We start from the raw sequence: 19,234 nt of genomic DNA on the forward strand, positions 1-19,234 counted from the left end.
GCGACGTCTGTATGACAATGCTCTTCACATATCTACATTGTGTTCGTCACTATCGGCGAGGAATGGCTTTGAAGTAACATTGCTGTCGTTAAACTGCATTCATTAAAAACGATTTATTCCTTGTATATGTGGATAAATGGTCGAATAATGTATCGATTCCACAATCCAGCCCGCCAAGTACTTAATTTTCCTATATCCGGCCCGCCGACTGGAGAAGTTGCCCGCCCCTGTTATATAGTGATGGTATCATTTGTATCATATGATGCGGTCGAGTTCTTGTTGTTGAAAATATATGTAACCTGGGATGTAGCAACACAAATCTCTGCGCCGCCCGCCTATGTCAGTTGTCTGGTTTTGAATGAGCCTATTTATGACTGATTTTCAAAAGTACCTACTTACTTAGGTAGTTCTAAAAGTCAACAAATTATACTTCTACCAGAAGTAGTTTTCATCTGAACAAGTCACGCGCAATTTACGGTGCGATATGACACAATGCGATGTCATGAACAGATAGGAGGAGGAGGATGTCGAATGACACGCATCAGTAGCAATCCTTTACTCTAACATCCACCTCGGCCTAGAGTTCCCGGATGTCACAGATCTTTTCGATTGTGATGTTTTTTTTAAGCCGCGTTCCTATCTACTAGTTCTTTCCATTTCTTGTGAGTGCTTTCTTTCGTCGGGTCATTTTCTGGGCTTTTTTGTCGCCGTAAGAACGGCAACAGCGGGGAAAGAGGAGCCCAGATAAACCTCCGACGGGAATCGAACCAAGTCCGTCAGATGGGTGGGCGCTTATCGTTACCACTACGCCATCTCCCCCGCCCCAGTTATGGGCTGCCTCGAATAGCGCTATGTCTACTCGTACTTGAGTATCATATGCTTCTCTACTACTACTTCTATACTAGAATAGCGTTCTTGACTACTGTGACCATCTCTGTATGTAACAGGTAACACACCAGAAATTTTATCGTAATCGTGTTCGTATACTGCATTGCTCAAGCAGTTGGTTGAGAGATAACTCACGTATATGCTACAATACCAAAGATGTTTGCTTTGCAATTCAATGTATCTATGATGCTTGCTTCAACTATTCTTCCCACTCGATTGATGATGTGAAATAAGACAGGATGAACTAAACGACTCTGACATAACTAGGGCTGAGCACATTCATTTAAGTACTCGATCGTATCTGACTCAATTATTAGTTGTAATGGTTCGGATGGAGTAGTGAGAGCCGAAAATTTCAAGTGCTTTAAGTATATTTTCAATAATTTCTCCCACTTCGAACGCATTGAAACTTAGATAAGTCGTATCATAGCACACAACCATACAGCCCAAATATACGAACGTTACCAGAAATATAGTATAGTGTAGAGAAGCGTAATACTAGATTCGGAATTGAATCACTCGGGTAAATCCATTTGGCTCTGCCCTACCCGAAACCAATGGGTTTCTTGGCAAATATTTTACAAAAACCCGATAACTTACCCCTGTGAACCTCACTAGGAGATTTCATGTAAACAACGCCTGTTACGAATCTTCGAACCACGGACCATCGTTTCTCATGTAGATGTTTGTCACTAAAGCAAGAGAACTCTTCGAGCTCCATTTCAGAGACATAGCTAGCTGCCAGAAATTCTTGCATGCTTTGATGACAGAAGATAAAATTAAAGTTGCCTTCCAATAAGTGACGGCTGAGAATATTATAACCAGGAACTTTCGTCATCACATCTTGTACTTCCCCGGCGGAAACTCCGAATTCTTTTAATTCCGCCTCGACGAATACGACTCGTCCGTCTATCATGCCCTGAAACGCCAATGCCTTTAACTTGTGTATAATCGACAATATTTCTGTGCGGTTTCGGATATTTTCCACACTCTGAAACATTGACAAGATCCTAGTGTACAGCTCTGTAACCGTAAAGGGAGGTGGCCTACTTGGAAACCTCCTCATCACAACTGCTATCAAAATCAGAAACACCGGGATCGAAAGTAGTTGATGTAATCGCGGTGCCATGCTTTCGATTTTCTCCCAGAGATAGTTCCCATTCTCATTGAGAAGAAACACGAACAGGTTATGGGCATCTTGTAGTGCGAGTCCAGTCAATGTGATGATATCGCCTGGACGCGCTTCCGCCGGTAGCTCGGATACTTTGAATTCACGTGATGACATGATGATTTTGACATGGCGAAGGATATGGCGGGATAAGATGTTGTACATGATGGCCGAGGTGCTCGCTTTCTCATACGGTTTGATTTTTTGGACGCTACCCTTGATAAAGTCCCATCTCGCTTGATCAAGTCCGTCAAAAATGATGATTGCTTCTGATTGATGTTCTAACAACCATTCGAAAGCTTCATCTTCTTCATCTTCACTTTTGTAAAGGCCGCCGAATAGGAACTTTGATGTTGTTATACTGTTCTCTTCTTTCTTGTCCTTCAATTCAATGTAATGTATCATTTTTCGTTTCGTTATTTTGAACGGAACGGGCTCATCCACTTCCTTTGTAGAAGAGATCCCGAGAGCTTTGCGAGCTATTCTACGTGTAAGAGTCGTTTTTCCTGATCCTACAGGTGCGACGATAGCAGTGACCCCAACTACATCATCCGGAGATAATTTAATATTGTTCGATATTGCTTCCATGACCTCTTCCATTGTGATCGATTTACATTCCTTATCGTGTTGACGGTAAAACCCGAAATCCTCGGTCAACTGATTTCGAAAATCTTTTCTTCTAATTCTGGTTTGGGCATCAAAATGATTTTCCATGCGAAAACGACCTTTGTAATAATCGTCAACATCAACTTTTTTCATCCGAGGGAAAACTTCGAAATCCGGTTCATGAAGAATTTCATTCTTGAAGTCTTCGCGAATGCCAATGGCCGTTTCTTGCCGAGTATGATGGTTAACAATCGCTATCAATTCGCCGTAGTTTACGCCTGTAAAAAGTCCGACAATTATTAGATGTGCTGCTAAAACAAAAAAGCGGATACATTAAAACTGATTTGACGTACTGCCAGACAGGACTTTGGAGCCGGAGCCGGATCCCGAAGCCGGAGCCCCGGAGCCGTGCATTTTCACCGGAGCTGGAGCCGGAGCTCTACATATAATTCAGCCGGAGCCGGAGCTGGAGCCCGTTATTTGAGGAGTAGCTCCGGCTCCGACGTATTTCATAAGATGCTAGGCTATATATGCAACTACCACATCTGCTGATTTATCATAATTGAACAGCAGGCCTGAATTTTATTGCTGTGTACAGCAATGGCAGCCTGTGTGCGTTCTAGTGGAACTAGTTACCAACCATTGACAAGTATTCATTAAGATGTCACAAGCCAAGATGTCACCAAAGTCTTCGTTGCTACATCGGATGTTACTGTCGGTTGACAAATTCTAGATTACTATAGATAACTAACATATGTGTAGATAAGTAATCTATATAGACCAGAATGGCCTTTTCGGCTAAAGGGACACATGCTATTGACGAACGAGTGCGCGGTCCACTAGCCACGCGAAGAGGGTAAAATTTTCAAAGTTTATAAATAAACAAGGTCAATAATATTATTACTTGAGTATATTGCGGGTCTGCTGTATACCGCCCGCTAGGCTTAGCTTGCAAGGACACGACTATTCGGCGTCTGGCCACATCGATATCGAAGGTCTCCGATAACGTGCGACAATGATTTTGTGCCTACATTTCATCATCATCATTTCATCTTCATGCGAGCGTAAACGCGAAAAGACTTTCTCCCGTAATTGCGAATACAGTTAGACTCAATCGGGTAAATTAGGCTTTTTTTCATTTTTGGTAGGGGGTAGGCAACCAAGCAAGAAATTGTGTGACAATTGAACACGCGAAGCGTGAAGAATTTCACTACTATTTTAGTTTATTGTGATGTAAGACGATATACTGAAAATGTGACTGTACCATGGATCTGCCAATGCGTCGGAACTGATATTTTGGTCATCAACATCCCAAGTGTCGCAGTCATACTTCTAATTTTTGGCTGGCATTGCAAGTTCACAATCTGAGCAATTCATTTTCGATAATATAATAAGAAAATACCTCGCAGGCCACGCAAAACTTTCTCGCGGGCCACATTCGACCCGTGGGTGGGCAACCCCTGATATAGAAAGGCCCATTCGATAATTTCAGAGCCGGAGCTGGAGCAGTGGTAATAATGCGGGTCCGGAGCTGGAGTCGGAGCTAATGTATGATAGAAGAAAGCTCCGAAGCCGGATCTGGAGCAGTTTAAATTTACGGCTGCTCCAAAGCCGTGCTGTCAGATCAGTAACACATTTTCGGGGCGCTATCTGAAAGTTGCTACCAAAAAATTGATTTCGGCTTACCGCCCGTAACATAGATGATAACACAACACTGGGGTTACCATACGTCCTCTTTTAAGAGTATTTGTCCTCATTATTGACTTATTTGAAAGTATCATCGGAGTACGCCTTAATGTCCTCTTTTTTTAAAAAAATTGTCCTATTTTTGAGAATCTTGGTTAAATATATGGCAAAATCGACATAGAGTAAATCAGCAATGAAGTAACGCTGCGCCGGGTATTTCCGGAGCTAGGCCGGAAAACTGACTTTTTCAAGTCAACCACCTGATAATGTGACAGAAAAAATGTATTTTGGGCGATGAGCGTGAAAGATGCTCATTTTTTATTTTAGTCAACCGACCACGATTTACCATTTTTTAAAGATTATCCTCCGGTTTTGGTAGTCTGAAAAGTTTCAAAACGTGTCCTTATATCAGATTTTCGAAATATGGTAGCTCACACAACACTGACTGGGGAAATATGATTGCAGGGGCACATAGTCGCATCGTATAAGTATTGTTGGTTAGCGCTCGCTTTGCAGACCAAATAACCAGTCGGTATCAGTACCAATATTGATACGCCACAGAGTTTCATCTCGGAATTGCGTACCAATGAACGTATGAGTGCTGTCACATCCTTGAGTGTCTTGACGTCGGCTTTCTCTCATTGCGATCAAAAGATATTGCATTGAGATGGCGAAATGCACCAGTGTATCGTTATCGCAGCCACCCCCACCGAAAACCGCGCAAATTTGAAGGGAAATAATGTAACGGGTCGCAATCAATCTCTCAAATTGGGTAATGATCTTTGCAGTAAAATGTTGCAGTTAAATATTGCAGAAGTTTGCAGAAAAAAACTGAGTTTTCCCGGACAGGTTCATCAAACATGGAAAAGATTTATTGCACTAGTCGCGATCTATGCTTTTGCGAAAGTTCTTGATAAATGCAGGAAAGGAATTACATTAGTTTTCACTGATAACCACAAAAAGATCCCCGCAATCGAGCAAAACAGACGGGCTAGAGCTTTTTTGAGGTACAAAACTCCAATATACAATTGAATGGTGTATTCATATTAAAATAAACCCGACTATCGTCGGCTGACACTCGTCAGGGGTATTCGTCAGCAACTAGTTGAGAATTGGAAAGAACATATTATATCAGCAATCGTATCGCAATTTCAACAATATATCACACGGCATTCACCATACATTAATGTTGACAACATCAGTCGCACGGCACGCTTTGATTGGTGAAGTTGAGAAGTTGCTATACTTTTGCTCTTGAACTGCCAAAGTTTCTACGGGTGGGATTTCGAAGCAAATAGTCTGGGAGCCGACGGCCTAAGTCCGTGCTCATAGGGTCTTGGAAGGTTTGAAGGTCGGAATTGAAAGTATAAAATGCACTGATCACAAATCTTAACGTCAGCCGTTACCGCTCCGGGGGGTTTGGCTGTGAGGGGGCAGCAAAATTTTGCAAAAAACTGAAATTTCGACTCATAGGTACAGCGTCAGTTCCGATATTTTAAGGAATAGTACCCTTTCGCATAACACAATATATATGAACTGACGAATGATGGTGGTGGAAACGCGAGATACGGCCGTCTGAAAATCGACTGTCAGAAAAAGTTCTTGCCCCATTTTCAAATCGCTGCCAAAACGAGAGTAATGTTGCAGCTGATAACAAGTTCAATCATGCTGGTAAATGCTAATAAATCCACCAGGTCGCAGTTGTGTTGCATTCATAAGTAATTAAATGAATATCGCGGAGAGAGAATGGAAGCAGACGAAGTGAATATAGGTAAAGATTATATGAAAATTACAGCTTATAGGGATTGATCATGTATAACCACAGTCATGCTCGTTGCTCATTTTGCGATAAAGTTATTCCCATACACAGCTATCGTGTATACAGGATTTGTATCAATTAGCATGAGGCGAGGCTCTTTAACTACGTTTGCTTTATATGTCCGACGTATATGACAATATTGCTTTAAATTTAAGCCGCAAAACATTCTAAGATTAGCCCCCCCCCCATCATTTAACGATGGAAAATGGCCATGGGCTGGGCATTCAATCAGTACATAAGGTACGGTTGAAGATGGCCAATGTCCATGCGCATTGATACAACGAAGTGACTATGATGGATGTTGAAGTTGAGTACTTCTTGGTGAAGTGAAAGCACGGTTTATGCTATAGATTCTTGTTGAAGGAGGGGAGGCTTTTCTTCAAATCACCTCATTGCCATAGGCTACCTGAGTGAATACGACTTTCCGATATACATCGAGGCATCAGACGACTTACATATAATTTAGCCTACGTCGGTACCAAAAAGCATTTGTGCTTTCAGGTTATTTTGCATCCACTGGGAAGGATTGATTTTATTCTTTCTCTAGAATGACGCTCCATAGCGTCACCTGGTAACGCAATATGCATTGGCAATTCTCCATGTCAGTGCATGGTTCCAAAACATTTCCAGAAATTTTGCCTGGAGGATCTTTTGCTATCATTTCGATCTTTTGTGGCCCTAAATTATGGAGCAAATCTATAGGGAAAATGTGAAAACCACACCAACGAAATTATAAGCAACAGGTTTCAAATATTCAGTGTGCGTTTATTAATGGCATGGGTGCAGTTGTGTTGCTGCAATGAAGTCATCAGCAGTCTTTGGTTCGGTTTTCGATAGCGAATCTCTCATGTCGTCTGCTATATACAGTTGGTTTCTTTATTCGTGTTTGATAAATAGGCTTTGATTTGAAGAGGATCTCACGTTAGTAGTTGGCTACAAAAGAAACGCGAACTTTCCTAGCCACCTTTGAAATATTTGGACAGGGCCAACTGTCCCATTTCTATGTAAATCTTCCCACTTCATAGTAAATAGGGTGGTAATAAAATGGTGCAATTTGTCAATTGACTTTGATTTTTTCGCTGTTTTCACCATGGAGCAGTTGAGAATATAAGACGCTTACTAAAAGACAATGCTAACAAGACACACCTCTTTTCGGTTACTACCCATGTTACCTCAGTACGGGCAGTGACGCGTGTTTGCGGGGATATCTAGAAGTAGAACCTACCAAAAGTATGGGAACCCTCGACAAGTTCTATTTTTGGAAGCTATAATTACTTGAGTAGCTATCAGACTGTTCATTCTTTTCATACACTTGAAATAGTCTTGACACGTCTGGGAAATTGCTATAGGTATACCTCTACTTGAAATTGAGCAGAAATCCATGGAATTACTGTCTACTTGAGTAGCGAAGCTGAACACTTTCACTGGTGGTGTTGCATCAAATCGTTTGTCGACCAATCGATATTCAATAAGTCCAGGGTTATTCATTGACTCTTGTATATCCAGTTGATACAGCGCGGTTAACTGTCGATATTCGTCAAGTGCATATAAATTAGGCAGAAAATCGATTATTCACCTTCTCCAGGCGTGGCTGGTAATACTTCTTCGATAAATACTTACAACTGAGCGAGTCAGCATTGACTCATTTCCCTTATTTTAAAATCAAAACTGTTGACCCAATTGACATCGGATGCTTACATGTAGGCTATCCAGATATCCCATAAAAATACGTAATTTATTGTATGGAAATCGACAGGAAAACACCACAAGATAGAGTATAGTTATGCTAAACCAATACGTTAGATTTAACGTTATACAGATAGAGTTTCAAACATACGGCCAGTCAAACGATTTCATCCGATCCGCGAAGCAATTCCGAGTAGATTGAAAAATCTCTGTATTATCCATCACATTCGTAAGAAATATTGAGGATTTTAGTAAAAAATACTTCCATTAATTAATCCCTCAAGACAGCAGATGTAGAGTATGCTGATGTTCAATTGTTCATCGACCACATTATACCCAATCGATTACGGTGATGTGGTTTCACTCTAGTCACAAGCTGCAGATATTGACAGCCAATTCCGAGAAGGAAAAATGTGCTTTCCGATCTCAGAGTTTTATCGAAAAATTGACCAGAAGTAAAAAGGCCAGTGCGAAACTGTCATAGGCGGAGAATATAATAGTCACAAATAATTATAATTCAAATATCTGTGGTCGTACTGCTACATCAATTCTGACTCAAAAGGTCCCCGCGGCTTCATCGAGAGAAACTGGAATTGCGATTTAATAATAATCAATTCCAACGTCCGCGGTAACAGTTAAATCTGTTCTAGTAATATAAATTCATACGCAGGGTTGACGCCAGTATACAACTAAATAAAGGGATCATAGAAATGACAAATTATATCATAGCTATAGCCACTGTTTTAACAATTTATAACTGGACGTATTCAACCTGCCGATCACCGCATTATTGACAATTCCATTGTTCACGAATTAAGAAGTAACTAGAATTTATTCTAAATCAGCGGTTCTCAACCTTTTTTTTTAACACGGCCCCCTTTTTCATAATGAAAAATTTCGCACCCCACCCCCCTTATCGTCATATCACAAAATCCAACTGGGATGCTAGCAACCCTAATAGATTGTTTGGTGGCATGGTCGGTTATGAATGTTGATGAGAGAATAGAAAAATACGAAATTTGATCCATATAGAGAGAAGGACGCGTGTATTGGAGGTAAATCACGCGGAGTGCGCAATTTTTCTCCAGGTGACAGCTTCTTCTCGCCCCCTCCAGATGTTTCACGACCCCCCGCATCCCAGGGGGCCCCGCTGCCTAGGTTGAGAACCCCTGTTCTAAATGAATAGGCATTACTGGTCAGCCTTCAGGTTTAGGATTACCGGACTATGACCTTACATATCGATCTCGCCTTCCTCTGCATGTCACCTCAATTTTTCCCTTGCCTTTTATATTCTATGCTATGCTTTTCATTCATTTTCATCTATAACTTCATCGCATAAATGACTGTGAATATTTGTTCAATCCCAAAAGCTGTAATTTTCACAAAATCTTTTGCTCTATTTAATTTGTCAGATCCATTCTCTCTGACCAATATTCATTTTAATTACTTATGAATGCGAAATCTCGGTGACATGGTAAATATATTGGCATTTCACCACGATTGAACCTATTATCAGCTGCCACATTACTCTCGTTTAGGCCGAGCTTTATAAAATGTGGCAAGAAGTTTTTCCGAAAGTCGATCTTCCGACGGCCGTATCTCGCGTTTCCACCACTATCATTCGTCAGTTCATATATATTGTGTTATGCGAAAGGGTACTGTTCCTTAAAATATCGGAACTGACGCTGTACCTATGAGTCAAAATTTCAGTTTGTTTGCAAAATTTTGCTGCCCCCTCACAGCCAAACCCCCCGGAGCGGTAACGGCTGACGCTAAGATTTGTAATCAGCGCATTCTATACTTTCGATCCCGACCTTCAATCCTTCTAAGAACCTATGAGCACGCACTTCGGCCGTAAATTCTCGGTCTAAAAGTATCACCAATATAACTTCAGATTTCAAAAATGTTCTATCATAAGTGCGATGACACTCGTAAATTGTAAGTGGTGTTTTTGGTGTTACATGAATGAAAAATTATTTGCGGCTCACGTTTCGTTTTATGCGATGACAAATAAGTTACATTGGATCATTGTAGGTTGATGATGCGCAATCGGAAATAACCAGAGAGATGAACTCACAATCACCTTGATTTCGTGCCGATTGCCCGACAATAGTGACGTTGTTATTATTCCCAGCTACAACAGTTATCTGGCTGCTCACAAACTTCTGATTCACAGAGTCTCCTTCAGCTAAGGTCGCAGATCCTTCAAAAAAAGTAATAAGTTAGACCAGGGGTCACCAACACGCGGCCCGCGAGTTCATATTTTGCGGCCCGCGACCTGATTTGGAAAAAATTCGGAAGAACGCTTAGTAAAGCATTTTGAAATGCTGAACTTGATATTGTTGTTTTTGTTTAAAATAAGCCATTCTACTGTACTCTATATCGCTATTCCTCAGTAGCTGATACGGCTTCAGCATCGTAATATCATTCTATGGAGGAGGAATTTGCTAGTATAAATGGGCATTGGGTATATTGCCTTGATGTGCAATAGCCTACCAGTACCAAGACCGAGACGCTTGAAAACGACTCCTGTTTCTCCAAAATACAATGCTTCACGAGGATATCGTTTTCCAGCAATTAGGCTACCGTGTCTAGCTAACGCCAATATCGATTCTTTAATCCAGGGGTGGCCGATCTGCGGCAGCAGAAAGAAAATTATGCGTCCGTCGACACTTAATTCAATTAGGATGTTTTGGCGGCCGTCAATATATGCAATTGAATTTACAAATTGACTCATTGATTAATGAAAGGTTTGGATTATTCTTGAAATTTTCTTCGCGCTGCGCGCAGTTCCATGCGTGTTGATTTTCGATTTTAATATAGTATAGTGTCCTTTGTAATCATACAGTACAGATGCATGCGCAGGCATGACGCATGCGCCCCATAAAGAAATACAAAATTTTTAATCGTGTTCTCCTCATCATGAATGAAATTTCTTTCTGGTATAAGCCTGCATTTGAGGAATCAAATGGGCCATATCTCCACTATACCGACAACTCTGATGGGAGGTCAAGAAATAATTGCATGCAACAAAGGGGACTAATGAGAATTGGCCCAACAAAAGATGCAGCACAGCATTAATAACTTCCCATTCGCTTTTTCGAAGACACGCTCTGCAATAGGTCTACCGGTGAATTGGATCACATTGGCCGAAAAAGGATAAATATTTGATTGTAATATGTGAAACTATAGTAATATTAGATAAAGAAATTCACTCACGAACATGAAAATTTTTTCGCGCTTGGCGCGACCACGGAACGAATCCCTGTGGCTCTTCATAATATGATTACTAACGATTTCGCTGCGCATAGTAGCCGATATGCGTAAATATATTAGTCCGGATGGTACCAGCAATGGGTATGGGCAGTTTAACGTGGCTATTTCGCCCCAGTTAGGTCATTCTGACTATTAAACGGAATGCGGCCGCAGGCTACATGAGTAATTGCAATACGGCCGTGAATAACAATTAGGTTGGCCAGTCCAGACTTAGCTGCTACAGAGCGTTGTCAGGTATGGGACACAGGTCATAGTTGAAAATATAATGAAGTTTATTATGATGACATTTTTGTTGTATTTGTGTTTGTTCAATAAAATATTGCCTCTTTTGTAGTGAATATGCCCGTCGCCCATGTTAAAGAGCATAACATTGTAATAACGTAGAGTTATCAGACGTGGCTGACTGTGTTGCCTACTTCAATCTCGATATTGATGTCATGCGACCCGCGGTCTCTAGGAATTTTGAAAAGTGGTCCGCGACCCATTTTGAGTTGGCGACCCCTGAGTTAGACCCTGTTAGATTGCTTATTAGGATGATGGATACGAAATTGAAGCTCTCACGTCTCCCTGGTGCATTCGCATTATGCCTGATATCATCAGACGCCCTGCAGATCCATGTTTTATTACTTCAACATTGATCGCAGGGGCCTCAAACGTCCGGCCCGACGTAAGGATCCGGCCAAGAAGCAATGGTAAGGCTTAATAATGCACATTTCTATAGAATGCGGGCATAAGATATACTTACCTTGATCTGTGGATAATCCTAGAATTATCATCTGAAAACGCAAACACCTCCGCTTCTACGGGTTGTAATTGAGTCAAATTTGTTTTGCATCGTTTTTGAAGACAGCTCAACAATTTCATGGGGTTGATAGAAATATTTGACCAAAAAATATTTGTCTTTGTCAGTAAATTCAAAATTTACAAATTGTAAGAAATACGCGATTGCCGGTTGAAATGAATTCAAATTAGGTGAGCGTCGTTTTCAAGGCAACCTAACGATTTAGTCGCCTAATACGCAAGATTCAGGATTTTTTTGAACAGCCCTAATAATACCCACTGTCATGTGTGAGAGGCCAACGTGTAAGTGCGGGGCATGTGAGGCAGACTGTCTATTTGATTTTGAACATGTTAACTACCAAAATCACGCAATTTGCCTATTTTTATGTTTGAAAATAAAGCGTGAAAAGAAAGGTAAGGAGTATGCGAGGCACGGCCGTGATAGCGCAATTCATCGTAAAAATCTTAGAATTTATAATTACTGATATTAATTGAATGTAAATATCGCACTGGTTCTGATTTGACTTCTAAATTCTCAAGGTATTCTGCGGTAACATTCGGGTTACCATATTTTGGAAATATGAAAAGAGGGCAATTTTTCAAAATTTTAACACTTGCAAAACCGGAGGAAAATCTTGAAAAAATGGTCAACTTTTCACACTTCGTGGTAGGTTGACAAAAAAATAAGGTCAACTTTCTGGGTCAACTCCCGAAAATACATTTTTCTTTCACATCATCAGGTAGGTCTAGCTGACTAAACAACAGGTGAACTTCCCGGCCCATCTCCCGAAATAGCCGCCGGTGCGTTACTACAGTGCTGACTCATTGTGCATCTGTCGCATTTGCCTGTATATCTGACCGAAATTCTGAAAAAAGAGGACGAAGTCTCAAAAAGAGGACATTTGGGCTTCATCCGAAGACAATTTCCAAAAAGTCAAAAAAGAGGACAAATCCATTTAAAATAGGACGTATGGTAACCATAGTTAACATAAAGTCGAGCCACGCCCCTACATTTAACAGCGACTACAAAGCTACGTTGGCAATCACGAACGTATATAGCTATGACGTTGTTTGTGCTTTGAATTTGTAATTGTGAATGCCCCTTCCACCCACGGTATTTCATTTCTCGCTGCAGATCAGGAAGACAATGTGTATTATTTGAAAACTGCATTGTGATACAGGCGCCACCGTGTCTCCTATAGTCTCTCTAATCTATCAATGTATCGTGCAATCCGAGATTTCGGGCCGGGCATATTCGAATTCGGGAGTGATATTGGTCGCCGGCGCAACAGCAACTAAAATTTGAGGATTTTGAAAAAGGGGCCTGAGCCTCGAACCCCGAATACGCCACTCTATAAATCTTGCAAATCCATGTTTATACTACCACAAGAATAATTATACTTGTCGTGATGGAGATTTAAAAGCAAGTCGCTGCAATATTAATACATTAGGCATAAAAATAAATTTTTGAAAAGAGTCATATCCTATGTCCAACGGAGCCATATATTGCTCGCGAGCCCTAAGTTCCCGACCACTGATCTATACGTTGCGTCTTTATATTTCAGTCAGAACGAAACCCATTAAGAAACAAATCAACATAAAATTTTGATTGTATATATCATGGAATGGGATTTCGAAGGACTCATCCAAACATTTTCATGAAAACGGCGTTCCAAAAAAGGGGCATTGCTAAACCAATCACGTGCCATTCTACTGCAAAACGATTGCTTGGTTTATGGCTTACAAATGCATTAATTACCCACCTATATTTTTTAGTGCACATCTTAAGAAGTATTATTGAAGTATAAGTTGAGTTCCAGACAATGTGCTCATGAGTTGCTTTGAAACTTATCGAATAACTTTAGCCAGACATAACCCCCAGTTCATATGTGAACAATACCCTATTAAACGGCAATACCATGCTTGATTTCATGGACACGGCCACAAAATGTGCTTATTTATCAGAACGCTGAACAACAGATCGCTCTTTAGTGGCATCTGCTTGTCTCGCGGCACAAATAATAATCTCGTGGCACCAAGTTGGGGAATCACTGATCTAGATGCTCACGTAAGTATCGTCCGTGACCACTTTTGTCCCCCATCTCGCCACTCGTTCCGCTAAGATTTCTACACTCGATCCTTTAAATACCACGCCCTAATGCTACGTCTTCCTATCTCAGCTATAGAGACTTACTCAGACAAGTTGACTCATAAGCAGGCCTGTTTATTTTTGGATGTTGGGTTTTATTTTTGGAGATTCTCCAAAAATAAGATTTGAAAACATCCAAAAATAAGATTTTTTTGGATGATGTTTTTCAGTGAAATATACAAGTCAGAGCGATGTAAACGATTAGAAAACGCACAAAAACACACAAAACAGCATCTATGTGAGGGAAGGGGTCACCGAAACGCTAAAACTACTTCGACTCAATCCACTTCACGTTTCTGCTGACCTTGCCTGCCTGCCCGCCCCTCTGCCTTTGTACTCCTATAAGTTTCACAGTGCGACACGTAGAGAAGACGGGAAGGCAGCTTAAGTGAGGCAAAGGGAACGGCGAAATCATATACAGCCATCTCTGTCACAATCACTTCGTCCACACGATGACGGGACTCATCTGCTGATGCTTCAGACGGCAACACAACTTGATCCAGAGTAGATGGATCGACGAGCATGTCCACATTCAAGTTGAAATACAAGCAATGACTACTAAATAAATACAGTCCATCCTCAAGATTACCGGACCACGACTGACCTATCGATCTCGTTTCCCATGACATGCCGCCCTATTTCTTGTCGCTTCCTTTTTCTATACTATCTTCTTTACTTTCATTCAGTGTGCATGCCTCCTCTTTACATCGCCTAGGCCAAGGTGGGTGTCAGATTCCACAGACTACTCCTTGTCGCTTCGACATCTTCCTGTCTTTTCATTGTATCGCATTTTTTGTGGTGTATTGAACTGATAAAATTGCTAATAAACCAATGATGATGATGATGATGGAAAGCGTGCGACCCAAGTTTGTTGACGCTCGTTTATTGTCAATGAAGAGGGTGGCCTCTTGGTTGACTGGAAACCGTACCAAACTCCTTGATGTTATGGACGAAAACAGTCCGGCGTGTGCAACTTCGCTGCTGTGGTGGATCCATCTGATCGTTCTCGATCGCATGGTCACGCTCGCACATAGCTGAGCACCACCGTCACGAAGCTTCATGGTCTTGATGTTCTGATCATGGAGCAGCAGGAGCTCATGTGCCTGGTCGAACGCCTGTGTCCAGATGAGGACTGGGACGAGGACCGCCACAAGGAAGGTTTTCTGGTCAGAGGGTGTTGGGCTGTCAAAGTTCAATGAGGCACGCAACTTCGTGGAGGATCAGACGTTTCAAGCGCATTACTGACGAGCGCTTTTCAGGAGCAAAGGCTTGGAAGATTGGAAAGTTTGAAGAGCTAGACATTCCTCCATTTTTGGACCCCTAACCTCGATGTTTCCCACAATTGCGACGTTCGAGGCCGATATCTCGAAAATCAAGGGGGGGGGGACGTCTCGCAGTGATTAATATTCTCTAGAAGGCATCCTCCAGGCCAAAGACTAAATTTGTGAAGAATGTATTGGAAAGTTAGATCAAGATCACTGATGATATCTATGTGTTGGAGGACTTGAATACATGATAATAACATACTTTTGGTGGATTTTTTCAGTAGTAATAGGGCTCAAAACGCCTTCAATTCTTATTTTTGGAGATCCTCCAAAACTAAAATTTGAAAACATCCAAAAATAAGCTATTTTTGTTATTTTTGGAGAAATCCAAAAATAAACAGGCCTGCTCATAAGCCATCCAAACAAACCATGTGCAAAATACAATTATAAACGGAAATACCGAAAAATCCAGAAACCTCGGGTTTCCACACATGTAAAAGGTCCAGTTGCTACGTAGAACGTCGAACAATGTTTGCGATAACAATCAATGAGGAATAGCCGGGGTTTGTATGGGGAGATTGTTGAAAAGTCTTTTATAAACCATCAATTCAGCATCTTTCATGGCTACATTATTTTTCGTCAAATAGCCTACATACGTCTCTCCAAAATTATCTTTGAAAGTATAAGCAAATATGGTGATGCGACAAAGAGTTTTGTTTGGGCGTCCTCGTAGGACAATTCACTTTTCTTGAGAAAAGAGGTCATATCCTTTTAAAATACGACATATGGAAACTTTAGGGATATACCTACCTACAGAAGCACCACCTTCATCATTCGACAATGATGATGATGACGATCGCTTGAAAACCTTGCTTGTATTTCGCCATAATTTCTTCAACCAACTGCTGTTTCCCGTTCGCCTGTCACCTGTGGGAAAACGGTTCGTCGTATGGTTAAATAACACGTCGTCTCACTTGGAAAATCACATCACCATTCAAGTTCAAGCTGACGATAAAAATATGACTCGTTATTTCGAGATCATCCGCCAACCAGGGTGAATTTGGGAAAGATTGCTTGATTCGGTGCCTCGCTTAAGCACAGTAAATGACTTACCTAAACAAGGTTCTTACGCGGTTCTTACGCACTAGAGGTGATCATAGTCAAAATACATGTTATGTTATTGGTAGAGCTTTTTAATTCGGTCGCATTTTCTGTGTGGCTTATATCAGTGCTCTTCAGCCGGTGTAAACGGTGCGCCAGGGTGCATGGAAATCTACATTTGTTGAACAAGCACGAAAGTGGGAACAGGGTTCATGACAAAATTTACACTCGAAATCAATGAATTGTATCATGCGGGTGAAATTCGCAATTTGATCGATCTGCCAGTAAGAATCATCCTCTATAATTGACCGATATTTTGGCAAAATGTAAGTGACGCCATTTTTATCGGTACCCATATAGCTATGTGACAATTTGTTAACAGGCAGATAAAACTAATGGCATTTTATAGTCGCCACATACAATTATGTAGATGTAGAATGGTTGAAGAGCACTGACGAAGCCCTACGCAGAAGTTTTCCATATACCTACATCATCACCATGGACAGTGGAGACGTTTTGATTAGATTTGTTGAATAGAGTTTCCGGATATTCGATGTACCTCGTTCACCTACCACTACGTATGTCTCTGTGATGTAGACTAAATGAAAACCAATTCAATACCATTTATTTTGAGGTTTATCGCTAGTTAATTGCCACAAAACTCCATCGTTAGTTCATTGTTATTAATATTGTCAAATTCATTGATGAAAATGGGAGTGACCCATTTCGCCTAAGGCCACTGATGGTCAGGCGCGTCACAGACTAGAACATGGGTTGCCAACCTTTTTGACCAAAGGGCCACATGCGGTTTTCTAAGCCAGTGCACGGGCCACTAGAGTAATAATGACGCTTTCGTTAGAGCGAAATGTAAGGGGGCATGGTACCTTTCATCGCCCCTGGCTACACCATTGCGTAAAAACTGCAACATCCTACATTTCACGGTCAGGCTAATCAGGACCGTAACAGCTGTTCGTCAGCCCACCCAAAACGTTGGTCTCGGGCCCCCATAGGGTGAATATTCCAACGTCTGGGGGGGCTTCGCTCCCCCACCCCATACCCCCCGCCCGGCCCTACCTTTTTGGCCGAAGGTTACTTGCGAGTTCTGTGGAATGTTTGGCGATTCAGCTTTAGTCCTCTAGGCGTGCGTAGCCCAAAAATTTTCTGTAATTCATCATTGATCGGTCAATGTGATCGGGAATTGCATATATCTTGTTATCAATTTTTATCTTCTCTCTGCTCACATAATCCCACTTACCGATAGAGCTGAGTGAGGTGTCTTGGAACATGTAGGGGCCGTAAATAATATTTAAACAGCTTCAGGCGAACCCGTTGGTATAATGACTTCGTTACATGATGTTATTTCGTGATCTTCTGTCCGCTATGTCAAAAGATACTGACAAATGATTGTTTCCTGCGGGATGGCAGTTGTCTTGTGGGGTTCAGATTGCTTGGACAGGAACATTCGGCGCCATTCATTAAGCGCCTATATATGGACAATTAAAAATATGTATGCATGGACGTTTTCGGTCAACATAAGGGTAGTCCTTCGGTCATATTCGGAATCAGTGCCCTTCAGAACCCCCAAAACCACTCTTACTTTGTCTGCCTATAAAATATGAGTTGACCCGATGTCGATGCATCGATGGAAAGTGGCCATCAATCAATGATCAATGGACATTACGATAGTGCGCTCCTTGCTCATTTCGTTGATATTCGGTGTTCTAGGCCGCTCTACAGTATTGCCGTACTTTGGCTTTCGCATCAGTATGGCTAATTTCGTCAGGAAATGTCTGGGGAGGGGAATTTTCGCTATCGGTCAAGCCAATTTGTCGGTCAACTCGTTACCACAAATGTCAGCGTGTCTCGGTACACAGGCCAGGACAACGATGGTGCCTTTACCAATCGTTTGATTCAGCGAGAGGCCATATTCAAATATAAAATTTCGCGTTGGCTGTGACTGCAAGATGGCAATAGTATAGTACGCTCAGTCTGTCTAAGATAGTCAGATCTGTGGGGTTTGAGCCATTCTGGCAGATCCATTTTAGAGCGTGGACAATGGTTTGGGCTTCTATGGAAATGATTGACTTTGGGGTAGAACAAGTTTGAGAAATGTTTATCATCAGCAACGGGATAGTAAACGCATAAGCAGCTCATTCTGTTGATATAGACCCGTCAGTGTATAGTTCAATGACATCGTTATAGCGTTTGAATGTGAAGTCCAGGAATATGGGTTGTGTGACAGAGATGAGATACGTTTTATTATGATTTTGCCAAGTCTAGATCAACATTTGGTAACTGCATCAACCCTGTCGGGATATCTTGGAGCATTTTTTCTTTCAAGGACCAGGTTACTTAGAGACGTAACCTTCACTTTCATGTTAAAGGTATTGAATTTTGGGTTCATGAGGCTGACTATATCTAATGCCACGAATCTTCAAGAACTTCTTTTGTTGGGTGTTCGTAGGCCGCCTGGTGGCGTCTGAGATGGCAGCAGTAGCCTAGTTACGGCTACGCTGCTTGTGACGTCGATGAAGGGGGGTTCGTCATATGATGCTTCCAGTGCACAAATGGGAGTGGTGCGCATAGTTCCGCAGTAGAGGCGGATAGCTTGATTTTTGAATGGTGCGTTACTTGTCCAGATACTTTGTGGAGGCGAACTAATATGCTGGTAACCGATAGTCAATGAGTATCAGAGTCCTAAACAACTCAGCAATGTTATTTTACTAGATCCCCATGAGATACCATAGTCACTACTCTGGTGAGATTCAGTCTATTGAACCACTTTATGGAAATCGTATCGATATGTAGGT

The 19,234-nt window shown here is 41.5% G+C and overlaps 2 protein-coding genes across 2 annotated transcripts in view; one reads left to right on the top strand and one right to left on the bottom strand.

The window, feature by feature from the left end:
- LOC145458451 (exocyst complex component 4-like) overlaps window positions 1-19,234 on the top strand; it is a 364,798-nt gene that overhangs the window by 55,866 nt on the left and 289,698 nt on the right. The gene's annotated exons all lie outside the window — the stretch shown is intronic.
- LOC145434680 (uncharacterized) overlaps window positions 1-19,234 on the bottom strand; it is a 49,535-nt gene that overhangs the window by 28,418 nt on the left and 1,883 nt on the right. Inside the window, exons 4-6 of the mRNA XM_080312025.1 lie at window positions 16,134-16,250; window positions 9,937-10,056; window positions 1,489-2,940 (exon numbers count right to left, since the gene is read on the bottom strand). Coding sequence (XP_080168151.1) covers window positions 1,489-2,940; window positions 9,937-10,056; window positions 16,134-16,250 — 1,689 coding nt within the window. The remainder of the gene's footprint in view (window positions 1-1,488; window positions 2,941-9,936; window positions 10,057-16,133; window positions 16,251-19,234) is intronic.

The sequence above is a fragment of the Botryllus schlosseri genome, chromosome 2 (assembly GCF_051294905.1).
Source record: "Botryllus schlosseri isolate E-star chromosome 2, Bs_hap1, whole genome shotgun sequence".
NCBI lineage: Eukaryota > Metazoa > Chordata > Ascidiacea > Stolidobranchia > Styelidae > Botryllus > Botryllus schlosseri.